This window comes from Lutra lutra, chromosome 9 (genome assembly GCF_902655055.1).
Source record: "Lutra lutra chromosome 9, mLutLut1.2, whole genome shotgun sequence".
In the NCBI taxonomy this organism is placed as follows: Eukaryota; Metazoa; Chordata; class Mammalia; order Carnivora; family Mustelidae; genus Lutra; species Lutra lutra.
Window position 1 is genome coordinate 40885191 of NC_062286.1, and position 22401 is coordinate 40907591.

A 22401-nucleotide genomic window follows, 5' to 3' on the forward strand; every position below is an offset into this window, starting at 1 on the left:
ACAAATGCCCAATAGGTCTGACAGTCCTTCTCTGATCCTTTCATCACGCTTGTACCTGGACGGCTCCCCGGCCCCTCACTCCCCCACGCCCCGCCCCACGGAGGGCAGGTACCATGGGGTCAGGTAGAGGCTTGGGGGCACCGCCAGGCCCCCGCCGCAGGCAACGCCATCCCAGGCGGATGCCGCGGCCCCCGGCAAAACCACTGGCCACCTGGGGGACACAGGGCCGGGTGCTCGCCGGCTGTGACGCGCGCAGCTCGGCGGGAATCTCACTCTACCAAGGTACCCCGCCAGACTGGGGCTGTGTGGGTTCCGGACGGAAACCTCCTCACCAGCCGTTGCGGAAAACAGGTAAGCAACTTGCCTCGGGTCACTGGGCGAGCCCACGGCACAGCGCAGACCAGAACCCAGGTCTCCTGGGTCCCGGGCGGGATTCTCTCTCAGGCTTGCAGCTCCCAGCCTCGTCTCGGCCCGGGGCGACCATCTCCACCCCACGCTCGCTCTCTAGAGCCAGGGGTTTGCGGACCGCGGCCCAGAACTCCAGCGCCGCCGCGTCAGGGTCTAGCTGCCGGCCCCGCCTTCCCGCGCGTGCGCACCGCGTCCCCGCGCCGCCTCTCCACCGCAAGCGCCCCACCTCCCGGCTGCCAAGGACGCTTGGCAAGGCGAGACCCTTACGAGCCGCGGGGAGGGTCAGTCTGCGCCGGACTCAGAGCTCCCTGCCAGAAAGGTCTGGCTTATCAGTGGTCGAGGCTGCCTCCGCCTCCTCCCAATCCCCGTCTCCCCGCCCAGCCCAGAAGGACACAGAGGCGCGGCAGAGTCCCGGACGCAGAGGCTGGGTGCGGAGGCTGCGGACGCCGTCCTCGGACCCCGCCGGCGCCATGTGGCTTTCGCTGCTGCTGCTGGCCCTGCTGCTGCTGGCGGTCTTCCGCAAAGGGCACCTGCTCCTGTCCGCAGGCAGCTCCAGCTCCCTGAACCCCTTCTCCGAGGACGTCAGGCGTACCCTCGCGCCGCTGGTGACCGACAAGGAGGCCAGGAAGAAGGTTCTCAAGCGAGGTCAGCGGGAAGGGACGCTAGGCTCCAGGGCTGCACTTGGGTGGCTTGCATTCCCATTCCGACAGGGCAAGCCGCTGTCTACCTGGGCCTCAGTTTCCCAAATGTAAAGCGTTAGGAGGGCTTCCTTGCACGGGGAAGCGCCCCGCCTTAGTATCTGCTACCGCTGGGAGCCTTAGCCCTGGCAGGCCCTGGGCCTTAATAGCTCCATGGGCGAGGTCCGGTCTCAGCATCCCAAGGTCATGGTATACCCAAGAACAGGTCCATGATCTGCAGGATAGACAAGAGACCTTTCCCCCATTTAGTTTATAGGACCTTAGCTTTTTTCACTTACACTACCTCCATGGTTCAGAGGCGTGGAGGAGCTGCACGTTTCTTACAACCTGTGTGGGAAATTGTCTTTTGCCCATCAAGTGATTTGACTGGTTATGCCTCCTCCCAAATTATATAGTCGAACTCTGGTTCTAAAACTTTGGGAGAACCTCAACAGGATGCCTCAAGCTCAGAGCTGCTCCTTGGTCAACCAGAGTATCTCCACTCTCATCTTTAGGACATATTTTGGGGTTCCTCAAAAGCTTTAAAGGAGTTCTGCCTTAAAAAAAAAAAAAAAAAAGATCTCCTCTTTGATCTCCAAGGTCCCTACCACTTGTAAATTTTAGAATTCTGTGTGACACATCTTGTGATACAGGCGGTCACAATACTCTTTTAAGTGGAAAGGCTATTAGTCTGAACTTCTGAGATCAGGGTTTTAGCTTGAACTCTGTCATTAATTTACTGCATAACCATTCGCAAGTCACTCCACTAATCTTGGATTAATCTAAAAATGAGGTGACTAGTATAACTTTTTCACACCAGGTTGTCATCTATCAATGGGTCATGAATTCGATTTCGCAGTTTGGATTTCAAAATGTGGTAGAATAGAAACTATCAGAGTCATCATATATAGTTCTGGGAAGTGTTGAATTGTGAAACTCCTGTTTCAGGTATTTATATTATATACTTATTTATAACCAGTGTTGTGATATAAAATGTGCTTGTTTCTATAAAAATGTTTGAAAAGTTTTCCAAGTTCTGTTTTTTTCTAAGATTTTATTTATTTGTTTGACAAAGAGAGATCATAAGTAGGCAGAGAGAGAGAGAGAGAGAAGGAAGCAGGCTCCCTGCTGAGCAGAGAGCTCTATGTGGGGCTCGATCCCAGGACCCTGAGATCATAACCTGAGCTGAAGGCAGAAGCTTAACCCACTGAGCCATCCAGGTGCCCAAGTTTTCCAAGGTCTTGTGCAGTCTGAAAAATTTCAAATCTCAGTTCTTCAGGAGTGATCTTTAAAGAACAGATCTTGTGTGACCCCTTAGCTCTGCCTCTAGACTTCTCCAATATTAAGGGGGTGGTGCTATGATTTCTCAGCTCTGTCCTGCTCAAGCCTCTGCTTCGGGATCGTGACTAATCATCATAGGACCACGCTGCTCCACTGGTGCCAACAGACCCTGTATTTTCCAAAGATAACCAACTTGTGAATGGACAGTTCCATGAGCCAGCAGCCTGCCCACAACACTCTCCTCTGTCCCCCATCTCCTCGTTTTCTTTCTTTCCCAGCTCTCTATCTGCACTGAAGTTTCTCAGCCTGTATTACTGTCAGCTTTCTGGTTTTGTTTGTGTTGTGGTTTACTGATTCCTACTTTCTTTGATAGTAGGGAGAATCCCCAGGTACATATGGGTTTTGATTACATCAATTCAACTCAAACCAAATCGCGGTCTTTAATCTGCCTGGCTGGTCCCTGAGAATTTCCCAGGTGAACGGGTGGAGTTATTTCAGTCAGTCACTCCATGCCGAACTCCCTAGAGTTCACTTGCATTGTATAAGCTAGAGGAGTCTTCGTTGGTTTCCATCTCTTTACTCTCCCGCTGCCCCTGCCTGAGAACCTCCAACTCTTCCCTCTGCGGTAGCTTTCTCAGCCAGCCAAGTGCCAGAGAATCTGGATGCAGTGGTGATTGGCAGTGGCTTTGGGGGCCTGGCTGCAGCTGCGATTCTGGCCAAAGCTGGCAAGCGAGTTCTGGTGCTGGAACAACACGGCAAGGCCGGAGGCTGCTGTCATACTTTCAGACAGAAAGGTGTTGAGTTTGACACAGGTAAGGTTTATGTGGGAAGGGGCTGGGAGCATGGCTCTGTCTTCAGGAGGCTGGGGGAAGCCATTGTGGGAGGATCCTGGACTTCTCTGTTGTTTTGGAGGCACCACTTTGCCTGATAGCCATAACCATTGGGTATGGAACTGGGCAGAGATTTGGTGGTTTCTGTTGCAACTCCTCCCCACGGAAAGGGTTGGTGGCACCCTCTGGGCGGGGGACTCAGCCAGGCAGGACTACCCCTTTCACCTTGCTTTCTTATCCACCTTTCCAGGGATCAGTCCCCTTATCTCTATGACACCTTTTTTTTTCTGTCTCCCAATAGGAATCCATTATGTTGGGTCCATGCAAGAGGACGGGATTTGCCGTTTGGTCTTGGACCAGATCACGGAGGGGCAGCTGGACTGGGCTGCCTTGTCCTCTCCCTTTGACATCATGGTACTAGAAGGGCCCAATGGCCGGAAGGAGTTCCCCATGTACAGTGGGGAGAAAGCTTACATTCAGGGCCTCAAGGAGAAGTTTCCCCAGGAAGAAGCTGCCATTGACAAATATGTAAAGCTGGTGAAGGTAACATGGCCATGCTGAGGACCCCTGTTTATTCCTGAAAAGGCTGACCTTCTTCATGAGTGGAGCGACTCCCTGGCAAGAAGGGAGAAACAGTCAAGTCTGCCCTGAACTCAGCCACTATCCCTAGTTGGCCTCAGTGCCCAGCTGGGTCTTGTCTCTGGACCCTGGTCTTGGCGGCTGCCACTCTCACTCTGGCCTCTGGGGGGCACCCTGGTCTCCTTTTTGACAAAGCTGGCTTCTACTTGGTCAGATCACAGGCTTTTTTACTTCCTCTGAGATTAGATGGGAGTTTTCAAAAGAAATTTGGTCAGAAAACTGAAAAGCAGGGAAGGTCTTTTCTGAATGTGGAATGGGAACAATTCACGAATTTTAAAAACCCAAGTTCAGCCAGGTCTAAGTGGTGCTGGGCCCTGCTTGGGCGCTGGTGCTGGCTATTGGAATGGCGATTTCCTGACAGTGTTCTAGATATGGGACCTGTTCTCAGGGCTCATGTTTTCCCCCAGGTGGTGTCCCGTGGAGCCATCCATGCGGTCTTGTTGAAGATGCTCCCCTTGCGCTTAGCTCAGCTCATCAGCAAATGTGGGCCGCTCACCCGTTTCTTTCCATTCCTTCGTGCATCCACCCAGAGCCTGGCTGACGTCCTGCGGCAGCTGTCCGCCTCCCCGGAGCTCCGGGCGGTGCTGAGCTATATCTTCCCCACTTACGGTGGGTACTAGCCTTGGGTCCTGGGCAGCTCCTGGAGGAGGAGGTGCTGCCCTCTTGGTTCTCAGTCTTTCTTCCTGAGCCTGCTTGACTAACTGATTGAGCAGTATATACCCAAGGCCCTCTGGAGCTTCTAGATGACAAGTCTGGCCACCTACCTTCTGGACTCCCTGGTAAAAGATTCCATCATCTGTGCCCTGGATGGTTTTCCTTTCCAACCGACAATGTCCTCCCTCGTCTTGGCAACAGGGCACTTTGCAGGGAGGACATTCCCACCAGCCCCAGGATCTGTCAGGTGCCCTCTGTTTGGATGGAAACAGGCCCTCTGGCTGCCCTAGCCATGGGGATCGTTTGGATCCTGGGATGGGTTGACTCAGGCTATGTGATTTTTGACAGGAATCTGTGTTCCTTTCTAAATGGTGCTGCCGTCTTCCTTGCTTCTGTAGGTGTGACCCCCAGCCACAGTGCCTTTTCCATGCATGCTCTGGTGGTTGACCATTACATAGAAGGAGCCTTTTATCCCCGAGGGGGTACCAGTGAGATCGCTTTCCACACCATCCCTGTGATTCAGCGGGCCGGGGGTGCTGTCCTGACCCATGCCACTGTGCAGAGCGTGTTGCTAGACTCAGCTGGGAAAGCCTGTGGTGAGAGCCCAGCATCCTGCTTCCTGGTCCCTGGGTTAGGGTGGGACAGGACTGGGGTCCTGAGAGAATCAAAACTGTGGTCACAAGGTAGAGAAGAACTGATCACACGGGGAGTTCAAGGCTGAAACTGCCCAGAGCAGGGGCTTGGGGAGAGGGATTAGTCTGGAGGTGAAAAAAGGAGGCAGGAAGAATAAAGGGTTGGATGTTCCCCCAAAGGACAGTATTTAATCATTTATTCAATAGGTAAAATAGTTATCTAGTAATCCATAACCTCCTTGAATATAGGGGCTGTATCTCTGTAATCTTTGTAGATCTTAGCACATAATGGAGGCTCAACAGGTGTCTATTCAGTGACGGAATGAATAAGTAACGTGTGCACTCCAAAGGGCAGTGTGGAGGCCAGCCAGATGCCCTAGCCTTAGTCTGTAAATGGCAGGTGGAGCCAAGAATCTCGTTAGCCTGGCTCAGGTCTTTCCTGCTACCTGCACAGAGAGTCAAAATTGCACTGTGGATGAATTCTGTGAGGGGAGGATGATGGCAGGGAAGGACTCAGAGAACGAACAGGCCATCCCTGACTAGGGGCTGCCTGAAGAAGCATCAGGGAAGGAGACAGAGAGAGGCCTGAGAGAATAGGGCTGATGTGACAGTGAACTGACCAGAGGAATCTTGCAAGGAGGAGTAGGGGAGTGGATGGCCCAGTAAAAAAAAAAAACAAAACACACACACACACACACACACACACACCCCACCCCCACCCCACCCCCCATCAAGGGAAAAAAGCCATGAGCAGTCTCTGGGAACGCATGTGTAGAAGAGACCAGGAATTGCCAGGATAAAGAAGAGGTGGGCTGTCAGCTGTGCGAGATTTTCTCTGATGTCCAGAGCAAGTTCTTCTTCCAGCCAAATGAGGTTCATGAAGCAAGGTGGGTTGATGGGTTTAATTAGATTCGGTTCAGAATATTACTTGTATTTTTCAGGTACAAGGTGATAAAAGATGGAGATAAAAACGTAAGATAGCTATAAAGAAAATCTATAACTCAAGAAGTTTCCAGCCTCATAGGGGAGATCGCTGAGACATAATTTAAAGTGTCAGATAGAGACACATACTAAGGATGGAGGAAGGAGGGGAGTGGTGGCTGAGCCAGCTCGTAAAGGGTGAGAAGAACCTAGGCCGAGGTTTTGGGATGTTATTCCAGGCAAGGGGAACAGCATGTGCAAAAGTACAGATGTATGAAAGAGCTGATTATTTTTAGACATCTGGAAGTAGTAGCTTGAACCCTAAGAAACTGCCTTTTTTTTTTTTTTTAAAGTAGGCTCCATGCCCAGAGTGGAGCCCAACGTGGGGTTCGAACTCACAACCCTGAGATCAAGATCCAACAGATGCTTAACCAACTAAGCCACCCAGGTGCCCCAGAAACTGCCATTTTTATAGGTCATATGGTTGAATATCAGCTGCTTCATATGTTGCCCCCAATAGGTTAGTGAGTACGGCCAGAGATGGGACTGGAGACATAGAAGGGCCCAGACCTTGGAAGGCCAGTACAAGACTTTGGAGTTTTAATCTTACAGAGGCTGTGGTGACACCAGAGGTTTTCAGAGTATTTTGGAGATAGAACTCTGGTAGCAGTGAAGAAGGGCCTGGGATTCCAGTGGAAGGACTTTAGCCCATGAGCTTTGTTGGGGTCAGTGTGGAGGTTGTTGGGTTTGGCTAAAGAAAAGGGCACCTACATAGGGGAGAGAGCCAGGGAAGTAAGGGCAGGAGTGACTTGGGCTAGGCGAAGATGTACTCACTTTGCAGTTTGGCCCGGAGCCTGCCCACCTAGACCTGGGTGGGCTGGATGCCCAGGTCTGAGAACATGCAATGTAGGCTGGGAGAGATATGTGCAAGATGTGGACCTTTCTTGGAGTGCGCAGAACCTCAGGCAAGCTCTTGTGCCTGCAGGCGTCACTGTGAAGAAGGGTCAGGTGCTGGTGAACATCTGTTGCCCCATCGTGATCTCCGACGCAGGACTCTTCAATACCTATAAGTACCTGCTACCTGAGAACGCCCGCTGCCTGCCAGGTAAAGATTGGGCTGTGTTGCTCTTCTGAGCTCCCACCAGCACCCCTCTGGGGCTAGCCTGCCCAGCCTGACTGGTGCTCTTGCTCCTCCTGACTGCCCTGTGACCGTCCTTGAGCAGAACAGGTGAGCACGAGCATGCTGTCTCCAGCATCTGTTCCCAGCATGGCCTCTGTGTGAAGGGGTCGGGAAGCAGCTTCCCTCGTATTGTGTCACCCCCCAAAGAGCCTTTGGTCCTTCTCTCTCATTCCATTCTTGGCATATTTACCCTCTCTCCCTTATAACCTCACCTACTTTGCCCTCTCCTCTTTCAAGGCTCTATACCAGATTGCCCATTTCTAGCTTCTCCAGATCTTAAATCATCTCTCTCACAGTTGGTGATGGCGGGTAGCATCCTAAAGGAACATTTCTTGGGTTTTCACTAAGTTTGTGGTATGAATCCTACTTTTCTCCTTAATTTCTCACTTATTTTGAATGGGAAAGCCGAGTCTGACAGTATCAGTAAGGGAAGCTAAGGCCGGCATGGAGAAGAAAGTCTTGCTATAACTGTTGTGTGTTTTATTTGGGATCCAAGGTTATATTTTTTGCTTCTCTCAGGAACCAGCTCCTTATTGGGGCTGAGGCTGCAGGAGGAGTATCGTTCTGGCTTTCTTCTTTTTTCCCTTGAGCTCTGGGCTTGTACTTGAAATCTGGGACCCAGACAGAAATAATACTCAATGCGATCATCTCTTCTGATAGACTGTGTCCAAAAATCGAGAAGCCTGATTTTAGGGGCGAGGGGTCAGTAGGCATAGCTATGGGTGAACCCTCCCTTGGTAAGTCTGTGTGAGAGGCTTTCCCTTTGTCATTGCACATGATCCTCATTGCCACCTGGGAGAGAGATGTCATCATCCTAATGTTTACACAGGATGTGGAGAAGTGAGGTGAAGTGACTTCCTGAGGCCACCCAAGTGAAAGTAGCCAAGTTGAGATGAGAACACTGGTGTGTCTGACTGGCTCTTGGCCCCCTCTGGAATAAGGAATGTGGAGCTTCCAGACAAAAGTAAAGGGGCAGGAGAGCAGCCAGCCTACAGGGAACAGAGTAGCTGAGCCAGAGTTGAGTGAGATGTTATGATTTTGAAATGGACTTTAGAATGTCACGTAACTAGAAGCTACTGGTATGATCTGAGGACAGGAGGCCAGTTGGCGGGGAGGGGATCTATAGTACAGAAGGGTAAGAGACAGTTCTAGATAAAGGCCTCTGGCTGGGGTGGGAGGTGAGAGTGAGGAACCGCTCCAGATGTGGTTGGGGTGGAAACCATGGCCTTCAGTGGCGCATGGGGGAGCCCAGAGAGCAGTGGAAAGGAGCTCTCCCCTCCAGAGGGTGGGCCTGTGGCTGCTCTGGAGGAGCCAGGGAAGGTGGGCAGCACAGTGGGTTCAGTAGAAAAGTGATGTCCTGGGTTTCCTTCCAGGGGAGAGGACAGGTGGCAGCCGTGATGGTCTCTGAGGCATGAGATGTGTATGACCAAAATCCAGCCTTCTCATCTCTTGGCCTCACTTAGCTGGGCCTCAGCCAGCATCTGTGCCAGCAAAGGCCTCCCTTCCCTCACACCACATGGGCTGAGTGGGCTGAGGCAGACCGGCCAGTGGCAGGGCAGCTGAGCAGGGCTCTGTGGACTGACGGACTTTGCCTTTGGTACTTGCTGCCTGGCTGTCTCCCAGGAACTCTGAACCCTGGCCCTGTCCTTTGATGGGTCCCTGTACCCTCCCATCTCTTCCACACCTCCTCCCCCAGTAGCCATGTTGCTCTCCCTTCACTGTCTGGTTACAGTTACAACATTTGCTACTTTATGTGTCTTATCTAATGGCACCAGGCCCACCTGCAAAAAAAAAAAAAAATTGCCCCACTTGGGTGGGGAGTTAAATGCAGCCTCAGATGAATCCAGTCTGAGAACATTTCAGGCAGTGGCAGTGAGGATGCCTAACTCAGCACACCCCAGGTGCTGGGACTCCTTTGTTTCCAGCTGCTCTGGGGTGGGGATTCTCATGGGTCTGTCTCCCTCTCAGAGACGAGAACTGGGTGGCCTCTGGGGCAGGCAGTGCCAGTTGCTGTCAAGTGTGGAGGAGGGGCGGTCAGGCAGAGGGAGCCTGTGTAAATGGGAGCACTTTTCTTAATTCCACTGCTGAGCCTTGAGGAGGTTCCTGGGGATGGTTTGGAGGGGAAGTTGTCTTGAGTGGGGAAGACTGGTCTGACAGTACCAGTAGGGAAGCTGAAGCTGGCCTGGGAAAAACAGCCTTGATGTCATCCTTGTGTGCCTGATTTGGGACTCTAGGCTCTCGTTTCCTGCCAGGTATGTGGTTCCTGGATCACATCCTTCTAGTTGGAGAAAAAGTAAAGGAGGGTCTGGCTGGAGGTGGTTGCTAATCTTAAGGGCCTCTGAAGACCTAGACGGTCTCATTCCCTGGGCCCCCCGTCTTCCCCATGACCACCCCCACTGCACCTGGTGAGGGGGAGCTGGCAGTGCGGTCAGCCCTAGATGCTGGGATGTGGGTCACCTGTGCCCCTGCAGCTCCAGAGCAGCCCCAGGCGCCCTCTTGTGGCTCTGGAAGCCCGCGCTCCCCTTCCCCCATCAGCGTGCACCTACAGTCCCGCTGCCATCGTTAGCATGCCATAGGCTCAGAAGTGGCCTGTTTTTCTATGCGCACCCTACACAGAGCACTCAGTTCTTTGTGGCCTCTATGGGGAAAGCCAACTTCTTTCAGGAACAGTCGCTTTTCCAGTAGACAGGCATCATATCTGATACCCTGTAGCGTCCCCAAGGCCTAGGAGAGGACCTGGCACATTTTAGGTCCTCAACAAATACTTGTTCAACAAATTAAGCAGAGCAGCCAGTGGGTGAGTTACCCTTCAGGCAGGTAGGTGATGGTCCTGGGAATGGGAACGAAGGATAAGACTTTGTGGGAGCCACTTCCAGAAAATTGGTCTGGGGTCATTTGTTAAGAGGTGGGGAAGCCCAGCTGCTTAGGTCCAGGGGACATCAGATGATTCTCAGAAGAGTCTGTCACCCTCCTCCAGGGTGCTCTTCCCTCCTCCCCTACCTGAATTCTAAACATTAGGTGTCAGTAATGCTGTTCGCATTTGTTCACATGCATCGCTTACCACGCTGAGGTCTCGTACTGCCAAAACGGATCATGAGGAATTATGCATAGTCATTCATTAGATGGCTTGTGTTAAATGTTATATGGAAATCAAGGCTGGTCACAAAGTGCTGTGCATATGTGTGGTCTGTATAGTGTGGAGCCCAGTAGTCCACTCATGACTTAAAGCCATCAGGGGGAGGCTGGAGGCAGTAAGCCTGAGACTGTCCTGCGACCCTGGGCCAGCTTAGGGAAGCTGAGCCTCCCGGGCTTCTAGGGGTGCTTCGAGCAGAGGTGGGAGAAGGCAGAAGAGTGGGAGCCTGGGGTTGGGCTCTTTACAGGCAGGAGACGGAAGAGCAGCCCCCCCCACCCCCACCCCCGCCAAGTCAGTGTTGAAGTAACAGCTGTGAAAATGGCCCAGGTGCTAGGCTGGCAGCCGCCGGTAAAGTCAGCAGGCATCTGCAAGGTCAGGGCAGGAAGCGGCCACTACAGCCCCAGGTCACGCAGCCCTGACACTTTGGCAGGTGTGAAGCAGCAGCTGGAGATGGTGCGGCCTGGCTTGGGTACCTTCTTTGTTTTCATCAGCCTGCGAGGCACCAAGGAGGACTTAGGGCTACAGTCCACCAACTACTTTGTCTGCTTCGACACAGACCTTGACAAGGCGTAAGGCGTGTGTGCACATGGTGGGAGAGGGGGTCGGCAGGGGCCCACAGCCCACAGGGCTCTTGCTTCCTCCCTTCATGCTGGGAGAACCCGCAACAGGATGTGGACTAAGACTCCGCTTCATCCCTGGGGAGGAGGGGTGTCCTTGGGGGTGACGTGCCCTCTGGGCAGTGGCAGTGAGCGAGGCCTGGGGATTGGCAGCCACGCTCCTCCCCTGCAGAATGGAGCACTACCTCTCGGCGCCCAGGGAAAAGGCTGCAGCACATGTGCCCATCTTCTTCATTGCTTCCTCGTCAGCCAAGGACCCCACTTGGGAGGACCGGTTCCCAGGTGGGGCTTTGGGTCCTGGGAGTGGGGGTGGGGGCTGGAACAAGGAAGGGGCCTGGGGTTAATAAGCCCGGGTCTGTGTCCCCAGACCGGTCCACAATGATCGTGCTGATGCCCACCTGCTATGAGTGGTTTGAAGAATGGCGGGAGGAAGCAAAGGGACAGCGGAGCAGCGACTACGAGACCCTCAAAAACTCCTTTGTCGAAGCCTCCCTGTCAGTTGTCATGAGGCTGTTCCCACAGCTAGAGGGGAAGGTAGGACGGTAGACTGTGTGCTCGTGGCAACAAATTGGTGACAATTCTGCTTTTTCTTTTGGGGAGGGCAGTAAAACCCGGACACAGCCAAGCTTGGGGAAGGGAAGGGAACCCACGCGAACAGACAGCTCCGTCAGGGAGAGCAGAAAAGGGAGGAGGGGAGGACCTTATTAGGCCCTGCTCCCACCTCTTGGCTGCCTTTTTTGTCTCCTCAGGTGGACAGTGTGGCTGGAGGGTCCCCACTGACCTACCAGTTCTATCTGGCTGCTCCCCGAGGTGCCTGCTACGGGGCAGACCATGACCTGGACCGCCTACGTCCTCATGTGATAGCTTCCATGAGGGCCCAAACCCCCATTCCCAACCTCTACCTGACAGGTACGTGGACTGCCCCATTTCTCCAGGGCCTGAGACCCTGGGCGTCCCTGTCACCCCAAGTACTCTGTTCTGTCCTTAGGTCCTACTGTCCCCTACAGCCTTCCACACGGGGATGGGCTGCCCCAGCAGGCTGTGGACCTGGGGTGGCCTAGCTGGGAGGGATGACCATGAGAGCCCTTGCTCCCCATCCCCCTTGTGGGAAGGTGCTCATGGGTCTCTGCTCTTGTCCCCTAGGCCAGGATATCTTCACTTGTGGGTTGATGGGGGCCTTGCAAGGGGCTCTGCTGTGCTGCAGTGCCGTCCTGAAGCGGAACTTATACTTAGACCTTAAGAAGCTTCACTCAAGGATCCACGCACAGAAGAAGCAGCATTAGTTCAGTAAGCAGTGGGTCTGAGGAGTCCCATCAGCGCTATGGCTAAGCCCTTGATTAGCCATGATGTCCTTCTGTCCTGTTCCTTCCTCACATAAAGCACTCTAATTTGTTTTGATTTCTGACTAGAGGTCTGACACACAGGTCACAGTCCTTAGATCACAGTTCTCAAGCTGTGGCTCTTCCAGCTGGCCGATGATGAGCTCTCCTACCTCTAACATGTTGTCCCTGCTGAAAGACCTGGTGTGGGTGGGCCAGTGCCTTGCAGAGCTCATCTTGTCAAACGGTGCTTTGCATACCACACTCCCATACCTCCCAGCTCCAAGCTGTCAAGAGTCAAATATTCTTTTGGTCAGGTGGAGAGAACCTTCAAAAGCATGGGCCATGGGGCGCCTGAGTGGCTCAGTGGGTTAAGCCGCTGCCTTCGGCTCAGGTCATGATCCCAGGTCCTGGGTTCGAGCCCCACATTGGGCTTACTGCTCAGCAGGGAGCCTGCTTCCTCCTCTCTCTCTGCCTGCCTCTCTGCTTACTTGTGATTTCTCTCTGTCAAATAAATAAATAAAATCTTTAAAAAAAAAAAAAAAAGCATGGGCCATGGGGCGCCTGGGTGGCTCAGTGGGTTAAAGCCTCTGCCTTCGGCTCAGGTCATGATCCCAGAGTCCTGGGATCGAGCCCCGCATCGGGCTCTCTGCTCGGCGGGGAGCCTGCTTCCTCCTCTCTCTCTCTGCCTGACTCTCTGCCTACTTGTGATCTCTGTCTGTCAAATAAATAAATCTTAAAAAAAAAAAAAAAAAGCATGGGCCAGCTGAAGCAGCTTGGGCCAGCTGTCCCGAGGCTTCTCCTCTCCCATTCTCCACACTGCGCTGCAGGAGCTCCACACAACTAAGGGTAAAGGGTGACTAAAGAGGCTTTTGTCCAAACCTAGGCATGGTTTTGGTTGTAGTTCCATAGGTTCAGAGACCCCCAGACCCCATTTTTGTTGGTTCCAATGGCTCTTTCAGAGGGTCGAGGAAATGCCTATGATGGGCTTGGTGTGGGTGTGGGGGTAAAGACATTCGCCAGCAAGGTATATGTTAGCATATCCAATTCATACACAACAGGTCCTAGGTTCGTCTTACTTCCAAGGTGACACTGGGTCTTCATTGGGTCTGCACCAAGATATGTTTATGGAGCTCAGTACCTGAGCCTCAAAGTTTATGTTCCAAAAATCCACAGCAAAGGGTAACATTAGCAGTGGGGGCACAGGACTGGAAAGATGACTTCACCAGGGTTGAAGCAGGCTGAAAGAGCATTCCCGCCAAGGGTATAGCAGAGGACAGTCACAGAGGTAACTGTAAGACACATTAGCCAGCTATCTTCTAGACCCAGAACATGGACTGCCTGGTAGGAGCAGTGCGGCTGGAAATCAGTCAGGATCAGAATGTGGAAAGCTACAGAATGTGTGCAAAGGCCTGGAATGGTGTTCCTGTTTATTGGTATACACATGGGGATTAGATAGGAAGGTTAACAAGGCTTTAAAAAAGAAATTACCTTTCACTTATATTAGCCTTATTTCTGTCAATGTTATTACCATTTTAATAAATGTAATGATTTTGTAGCTTTAATATTTGAAGTTTATTTTGGTTTCTGCAATGATACAAAGCTACATTGAAATGGCATTCAGAGGAGCTCAGTAAAACATTATGTACTGAAAAATACTTATCATTAGACCAAATAAGCTTTTAAAAAAATAAAAGTAATTATATAGTTAAGTTAAAGCTGAAAATATAAAACATTGCAAAAACAGTGGCACTGTACTAATCAGGTAAACAAAAAAGGGGAACAACTTCAGTCATTTATTTAACATGAGAAAATTCTGAACTAAAGGAGTATCTACGAGTGTGAGGAGGCTGGCTTTTTGGCAGCTTGAAACTACACAGCTCAGATCTAACACCGTTACAGAGGAGTTTCTCAACAGGGACATTTAGGAAATTCACACGTTTACTTGTGGGACTAGCTAAGATTCAGTCTTTCTCTGGATGAACAGTTAAATGAAACCTGAAAAATCTCTTCCCAGGATTCTTTCTTAAGCAAGGCAGTGTCAAAGACAACCTTCCCAGCAAGAGTTTTCAGAAAACAGCTGGCAGAACTAAAGGGTCTGGTGTCTGGTGTCTAAAATACTCTCCTCCCTGTTCAAATGATTCAGAACATGTGCAAAGCGTGCTAGCTTTCATCACATATACATAACAGCATTATATATCAAGTTACCCTGTAAAACAAGGAGCAGGCTTCCTTTTTTTGATTTAAATGACATGAAGTAGAGGAAAAAAAATGAGAATCACCATCAGGGGAATTAAAGAGGTTTATAATTCTATCACCAAATGTTTCATTAAAAGCCATCACGGGAAAAGAAATGTCAGCATTTATATAGCTAGTTGTCCAGTCTTTCCGAGTTGTTACAGCCTTTCTACATAGACGGGCCTTCACTCCCCCCGAGTCCAGAAGTGGATTCTTTAATTCCACTTCGTAATCTGTAGCAGGAAAACAAACCCATCTATTGACATCCATGACTAAAACATAGATTTCTCCTCATAGAAATCACCCTGCAACCAAAAGCTGGGGCAGGAAAGCAAGCATGTAGCTGTCTGGATAGGGGTGCCTCTCAAGGCTCCATGTGCCTCCCCTCCCCTCACCGGCTTGAAAGACCTGCCTTAGCCAGTTCATCCTCCTCCACATCATCCCTAGAAAAACATGCTTCCAAGAGTTCATCTTCCAAAGGACAACTCCTGAGGAAACAAGTTTTCCACCGGGGTGAGAGAGTTCCTTCAGTGTAATTTCTAAAGTGAAACTTAAATTCAATCGTACTCTTTTAGCACAAGAAACAATACTTCTTGGATGCTCAAAAAATGGAACTATGTGGACTCCACAGAATACTTATTTTGCATCCACTTGGTGCCAATCCTCTTGGTTCCTGAAACCAACCTTTCTGTTCTCCTCCTTACAAGCAAAATCCATCAAAAAGGGACAGCAACCAGTAGCCAGGAAGAGCTGGGTGAGACCTTACTTAAGTTACATTCATATGTCCTAAACAAAGAAAGGAGACACTGAACTGAAATACCAGGGAACGTCACTATCCTATAGGCAGATATGTAAATGGTGCCACAAGCACTCCTGCAAGCAGCTTAGTTTTGGGGGGAAGAGAGCAGATAGAGACATCAGATAATGTCTGCCCTTTTTTGTTGGAGTTGCAAAATTTGTGACTGGCATTATTAAGAGTTCTTAGAGTAGAATGGAAAGAGCCAATCCTCTGTAGTGGGGGCAGTGAGGAAGGTGTGTGGGAAAACCTGAGCTGGGCCCTGAAGGAAGAGTTGGGGGAGACAAGCAGAAGAATAGAAGGGAGTGCACCCTAAGCAAAGAACAGCCAGGGGAAGCCAGGGAATGGAGGACACAGCAAGAACAAAAAGGCACAGAAGCCTACATGGGCCTGCCCGGAGGAGCCTTTGGCCTAGAGAGTATGCAGATCTACACAGTCCTGAACATCAGAGTCATAAAAGCTTGCTTCTCTAAGCCACAAGAGGTAGACAGGGGGAACCATGGTTTTATGGACTGCTAGGAGAACCTGACAGAAGATTCCCTAGAGAGAGGAAAGCATTTTAAGGTTGGTGCACAGGCAGAGAGAATGATGCAAGAACATTCACTCCTTCCTTATCTCCATAAATCTCAAGTCAAAGCCATGCTCTGTTTTAAGCAAGGTGCAAGATAATGTGACAACAGGCTGGTCCCTTCTGCAGACCGGCTTCCTCAACAGCACAGAATTCATCCCACTGCCATCACTTTCCACATTCTTTGTATTTCCCTGAGATCAGCTATTCGATTTCCATTTTTTCTCTGCAGAAACAACTCTCTCTAGGCTATTATAGGGTAGCACAACTAGAGCAGATTTAAGGAAAACTTCAAACCACAGCAGGATCCAAGACACTACCTCAGTTACCCCTGAATTTCTTAAAATTTTAGTAATGTCTAACATGGGCTGGAAGGAGAAATTTTACTAATTACCCTTGGCATTTTGTATTGATCAGAGAACCATTAACTAGATTAAGGTAAAAGAGAGTACAGTTAGTTTCTGATTACAGGTCTGTTTTGTCTAGTTTAGGCAACAAAGGCAAAGCAGAGTTTATGGGAAACCTTTCATAAAAGCCCTTTGAAATAATGCAGATCAAAACCGAAACCCTCCTGCACATCTTCTTATACAAAGCCCGAGCTTACCCTATTTTAAAAAGTTTGTTACAATTTTGAGTATAGAAGAACAAAGCATTTCAATAATCATAACTGTATTTTTAAAAATCTATAACGGGAACCATGGCTTTACAGCCTTACTTCCAGAATCCCCAAGTTTAGTCAGTATAACCAAATGGAAGTTGACTTTGTCTTAATATGAAAATATTGGAAAAATGTGAAGAACTTACTCTAGACAGGTTGGACTTAACAGGCAATAAAGCACTTTTTAAAAGCTGTTTTGGTTTGCTGCTGGAGCCTCTCAAGAGAGTTATGTGTTAAAGTCCCCCTTTGCCAGTCAGCATTCACCTCTTCATCTTTTGTAAAGGGCACAAACCCCCCAAGTAAGAGGCCTTGGTAGAAGAGCATCTCATCCTGCAGAGTTTTCCTAGGTCTACAAAGATAGTCGTGGACACAATGCTATTTTCAAGGGATAACTACTAAATGGCCAAGACCCAAGGGAAGGCAGTTGGCAGCAGTAGCCTGCTGGGGCTGAGCTCCCTTTGGTCACAGTTGGCTTCCCACATGCTCCCTCTACTCACACTCAGAGGAGGAAAGGATGGAAGACACGAGCAGAGATAATGGGGACACAGGAGTACAAGGTCACCAAAGTGCAGGTGCAAAACTCAAAGCAATCCCCTTGCCTCTGCCAGCCCAGACCTGCCACCAAATCCTAGAGGAGGGGGTGTCTCTTAGGTCACAGTACTTTTTTCTTCATTTCTCTCCATTTAAAAACAAATCAGCAGGGAGGACAAAGTTCTCAAGAATGGAAAAATCAAATCTGAAACAAGAGCAACACAATTCATTGGTAACATTAATCTCTTTCCAGAGGGAATATACCTCACTATGATTTTAGGGGGAAAAAGATCTTATTGGGGAACCTGGGTGGCTCAGTCAGTCAAACATCTGCCTTTGGCTCAGGTCATGATCCCAGGGCCCTGGGACTAAGTCCAGCATCAGACTCCCCGCTCAGTGGGAAGCTTGCTTCTCCCTCTCCCTCTGTCCCCCCCTGCTCATGCTCTCTCAAATAAATAAAATCTTAGAAGTCAGTTTGAAATCAAACATACACCAGAGATGCACATTTGGTGGAAGGAATATGGGAATCCTGGCTTCTGCTTTGTGCCATTCTGTGTTGTTCTGAATTGTTTATATGTGCATTTTTTTTTAATTAGAAAAAAAGGAAAGAAATAAATTCTTAAAGTCAATTATCTGGAACAGTACTAGGCCAGGGCTAAATTGTGAAGCTGACCTACTAGGCTAGTTAAAAAAGGTGTTCTGAGCTGAGTGGCTTATTCTGGTGCTGGTATGACCTATACATGTGAACTGTGTTCCCTTTAGGAAGTCAGGCCACCAACCACTTTTTACCAATGTCCTGACTGTCCCTACACAAAAGGGGAAAGGAAGGGTGAGTGCTGGCAGCAAAAGGCAGTGGAAGTATCCTGCTCCCACTCAGACAGGCTGCCTCTGGGGAGAGTATTGCTCAGCTCCTGCATTGTGGGGCGGAAGGAAGCCTGTTTTCTGACAGGCCTGGGATGGCCACACTCAGGAAACCTAGTCCACAGTGCTTAGTAGGGCTGATCTGGGGAGTTGCAGGCCTTTATGTTTCTGGACTCATTTGTATTCAGGGAGTGTAGTCTAATGCTTTGCTACCTAATGCATGGTTCCCCAGCATTTGGCATCACCTAGAAACTCCTAGAAATGTAGAAACATAGCTTCCACCCAATAGGTAAGGATTCAGATTTTGCTTTTTCATCACAATTCCCAAGGTGCTTAAAATCTGCAAAGTGCTGATTCAGTGCAAAAAGCACACGACAGGTGTCTACAGATTTGCCATCAGGTCTTACTTAATTTTGCCACAAACTTGCAGTAAGAACTTTGGGGGCAAAAATCATGTTTCTGGGCCTGACTTTCCTCATCTGTCGAGGGAGGGAGCTGATGTAGAACATAAGAGGGAGGGAGCTGATGTAAAACACATCTAGCTCTCATGTTGCAGACATGTATATAATGGATGTCTCTGCTCTGTGGTCTGCAAAGGGACGGGCAATGGCGGCAGCACCCCAATCAGCTGCTGCCTCCATGTCAAACGCAAGTGCACTGCTGGGCCTATCTGAGGCTGCATATGCCTCCCACACGCCTGGCTCCCTTCCTTACCTTCTGGTCCAAACGCTGGTAATCACTGGCCTTTGGGCGCCGAGTGACTTTAGATCTTTTTCCTTCCAGGACAAAAGCAATAATCTGGGGAAAGGAAAAAGAAATTAACAGGTGACTCTACAATGGCATATTTCAGTCTCTAAAATCAGAGGTCACCACCTGGTAGTACATTTGTTAATGACCCTGACAGTGAAAGAGCAGTACAACCACAAAGAGGCCTCTTTAAATTATAAGTTTTCAGGAGGACAGGGCCTCCAGTTACATCAGAATCTATTACACTGCCAAACAGGAAATGACAGATGAAGGAAGACTGTTCTGGGCTTTAGCTTGTGGGAGTCTGTATGATTTACTCAAAAGCACAAAGATCTGCGAACTCTGCCCCAGACAGCTCTAGGATAAGACATTCCTTTTTTCCCCACAAGCAATAATTATTTCTTATCTGCAAATGTACTTTTTCTCCTTGTTTCATTTTAACCTTACCATTTTCACATCTGAGGTTTCTGTGTGATGAGCATTTGGATGTAGCCTAAGAAACACACCATACTTATTAAACGTCTTTCCTCATTCCTCACAGCCACAGGCAAACTGACATCATGAACTGAACTCTCCAATTTCAACCAGGCTGTAGAAACTACGGAGTTCTTAGGGCTCAATGGGAAATGCCGTCATTTCGTCAACAGAGTGGTGGCTAAGCAACAGATATGACTCCACACCAAACCCTGCTATCACAGCAGAAGACGAGTGTAACCATGCAATTTCCGGCCATTCTTCTAATCAGAAACTCAACTGATTGTAGAAGATAGTCCCGGGCTCTCTGCTGTGGCTGTCAAAGACTAGGTAACCACTCTTTCTGCCACTGCAGATGGAAGATAAAAGCTCGGGAAAGGAAACCAGAAATGATGCACCATCTTCAGAGTGGAAACAGGAAAGTAAGTACTCTACTTACAGACTGTCAGGTACTCAGGATCTCTGAGGCAGTAAATGATCTAAGTTTATGATTACGGGAGGAGACCCCAATTAAGGTCAGATCATAAGGTCCTCACTTGGCACCTAGGACAGCAGCAGAAGGTACTCAAAGGAATCTGACATGAAGGAAGATGATCTATAAAATGAGAGTAAAAGCCCTAGCAGAATCTGAGGAAAAACTGCAGTTTGTCTTAAAACCCCCAGTGCTCACAGGCTGATGAGTGATAGATATTGGCGCACACACCAAGAATTCAGGATGGAGGAAATCCCATTCCTCTTCTTAAGGCAATTCTTGACCTACCTTCCGTTTGTTGTGATAGGCAATGTAGAGCACAGCAACAAGAATGGCTGCAGTCACCAGATAGGCAAAGAAGTGGCTGCTCTCTGCACTAGCACTTCCAAGACTGTCCTTAAAAAGGTCATCATTCTCCCTACTCATGGAATCTAAAAGTGTCCCTTCATGGTTCTCACTGGAGGCAAGGCCAGGCGTTTCTTTCTCTCCTTTGGGTGGTGAATTCTCAGATTCTGTATCCCCTTCCTCAGCCTTCTTGGCCTCCACATCTGTAAGCTCTGAAGACTTGCCATCTTTCTCCTGCTGTGGAGAAGTGGAGTCAGAGTCTAGTAATTCTCTCTCCCCAGATTCACTTCTAAAAGCATGCAGAGAGGTATCTTTGCCAGCTGGTATGTTTAGGTCAAGCTTGGTAGGCTCCTTGTTAGCAGAGGATGGGTTAGAGACCAGCTTATCAGGGCTGTCTCCTTTGGACTGTGGCTCAGGCTTCTCCCTGTCAGGGCTGTCTCCTTTGGACTGTGGCTCAGGCTTCTCCTCTTTAGGGCCACCTCCTGTGGACTGTGTCTGCGGCTTCTCCTTGTGAGGGTCCTCTCCTGTGGACTGCGTCTGGGGCTTCTTGTTAGGGTCCTCTCCTGTGGACTGAGGCTCGGGCTTTTCTTTGTTAGGGTCCTCTCCTGTGGACTGCGTCTGGGGCTTCTTGTTAGGGTCCTCTCCTGTGGACTGCGTCTGGGGCTTCTTGTTAGGGTCGTCTCCTGTGGACTGAGGCTCGGGCTTTTCTTTGTTAGGGTCCTCTCCTGTGGACTGCGTCTGGGGCTTCTTGTTAGGGTCCTCTCCTGTGGACTGAGGCTCGGGCTTTTCTTTGTTAGGGTCCTCTCCTGTGGACTGCGTCTGGGGCTTCTTGTTAGGGTCGTCTCCTGTGGACTGAGGCTCAGGCTTTTCCTTGTTAGGGTCCTCTCCTGTGGACTGCGTCTGGGGCTTCTTGTTAGGGTCGTCTCCTGTGGACTGAGGCTCGGGCTTTTCCTTGTTAGGGTCCTCTCCTGTGGACTGCGTCTGGGGCTTCTTGTTAGGGTTGTCTCCTGTGGACTGAGGCTCGGGCTTTTCTTTGTTAGGGTTCTCTCCTGTGGACTGCGTCTGGGGCTTCTTGTTAGGGTCGTCTCCTGTGGACTGAGGCTCGGGCTTTTCCTTGTTAGGGTCCTCTCCTGTGGACTGTGTCTGGAGCTTCTTGTTAGGGTCCTCTCCTGTGGACTGAGGCTCGGGCTTTTCCTTGTTAGGGTCCTCTCCTGTGGACTGCGTCTGGAGCTTCTTGTTAGGGTCCTCTCCTGTGGACTGAGGCTCGGGCTTTTCCTTGTCAGAGTCGTTTCCCGTGGACTGAGGCTCGGGCTTCTCCTTGTTAGGGTCGTGTCCCGTGGACTGCGTCTGGGGCTTCTTGTTAGGGTCGTCTCCTGTGGCCTGCAACTCGGGCTTCTTCTTGTTAGAGTCGTCTCCCGCGGCCTCCGGCTGGAGCTCCTCCTTGTCAGGGCCCTCGCCCGTGGCCTGTGGCTTTAACTTGTCGGACTTTTCTAGTTGTAAGGAAACTGAAATAAAGAAACCAGTTGGTTTCAGAGCTAGAAAAGACTGAGGCAACAACCAAACGGGCAGGCGGGTGATGGCAAGCGGAGGGGTGTCTATGGCAGGGAAGACCCACGGTGACGGTGGGGGGCTGGGGGTGGCAGTTGGATTACTGGGGGTACCGGGGGGGGGTCTTACCCGCCGCTGCGACGCTCAGCAGGACCAACACAACCAGGAACCGCATCCTGCACAGGCTGTGCTTCCGCCCTCTACTGCTCTCGCGAGATCGGTCCGCGCAGTCTTAGTATTCTTAGCTCCGCCCCTTCCTGCGTGCGTCTTTCCGCCGCAACCGCGGTGAGGGGAAGTGGAGAGGTAGGGGAGGGCCGGACTGGTCGGTGTTTCCGCTCTTTCTTTTCCGTATTGGCTGTATTCGTCCGTGCAGAGATAATGCAGTCTCTCTCTTCTCCAGATTTCTTCGCTGCCTAGCCGCCGCCGCAAACGTCACTCCCCTTTTCCTTTTTTTCCCCTTGTACTTCCGAGACAATCTTAGCAGAGCCAGAGCTCCCTGGCCGGCAGATGGTCCCACGGGACTGACGTTGCTGGGACCCGGCGCCTCGGCTCCACGTTAAAAAGCTCACGTTTTTAACTTCTCCCTTTCTCTCGGTTCTTTGCTCGTAGCTTACAAACGTTTTGCGCCCAGGTCTCTCCCATCTGGAAACAAACTCATCCCGTCACCTTTGTAGCGGGAGCCATCCCATTCCCACGGGGACTGCCCTCCGAGGTCCCCAAAGATCTTTTCTAAAGAGTATGTCCTTTTTCTTGTCATGAAAGTTATTCATGTTCACTGTAGAAGATTTAGTGAACGTATTTATAGAAATAGGAAAAATCTTTATCCCACTCTTACGGGATAATCACAAGGTTTTAATGTATTTTCTGCCTTG

The 22401-nt window shown here is 50.3% G+C and overlaps 3 protein-coding genes across 4 annotated transcripts in view; 1 reads left to right on the forward strand and 2 right to left on the reverse strand.

The window, feature by feature from the left end:
- The window catches only part of ELMOD3 (ELMO domain containing 3), a 29776-nt gene extending 29172 nt beyond the window's left edge, over positions 1-604 (reverse strand). The window contains exon 1 of the mRNA XM_047744290.1: positions 365-604. The gene's annotated coding sequence lies outside the window, so the exon portion shown is untranslated. The remainder of the gene's footprint in view (positions 1-364) is intronic.
- A 9-nt stretch (positions 605-613) lies between these two features.
- On the forward strand, positions 614-12345 carry RETSAT (retinol saturase). Its single transcript, XM_047744285.1, has 11 exons — positions 614-1053; positions 2996-3178; positions 3498-3739; positions 4243-4444; positions 4888-5085; positions 7028-7147; positions 10786-10924; positions 11145-11254; positions 11340-11506; positions 11722-11881; positions 12116-12345. The coding sequence occupies exons 1-11, from the start codon at positions 879-881 to the stop codon at positions 12253-12255; spliced, it is 1836 nt and encodes a 611-aa protein (XP_047600241.1). The 5' UTR covers positions 614-878; the 3' UTR covers positions 12256-12345.
- A 1015-nt stretch (positions 12346-13360) lies between these two features.
- TGOLN2 (trans-golgi network protein 2) lies at positions 13361-21786 on the reverse strand. 2 transcript variants are annotated; one of them, XM_047744289.1, is made up of 5 exons: positions 21659-21786; positions 20422-21486; positions 19925-20379; positions 18658-18741; positions 13361-17287 (listed from the first exon to the last, which is right to left on the reverse strand). In XM_047744289.1, the coding sequence occupies exons 1-5, from the start codon at positions 21702-21704 to the stop codon at positions 17282-17284; spliced, it is 1656 nt and encodes a 551-aa protein (XP_047600245.1). In that variant the 5' UTR covers positions 21705-21786; the 3' UTR covers positions 13361-17281. The 2 variants fall into 2 exon arrangements, with proteins under 2 accessions (XP_047600245.1, XP_047600244.1); XM_047744288.1 differs by having other exon boundaries at positions 19925-21486.
- Positions 21787-22401: the final 615 nt, after the last annotated feature.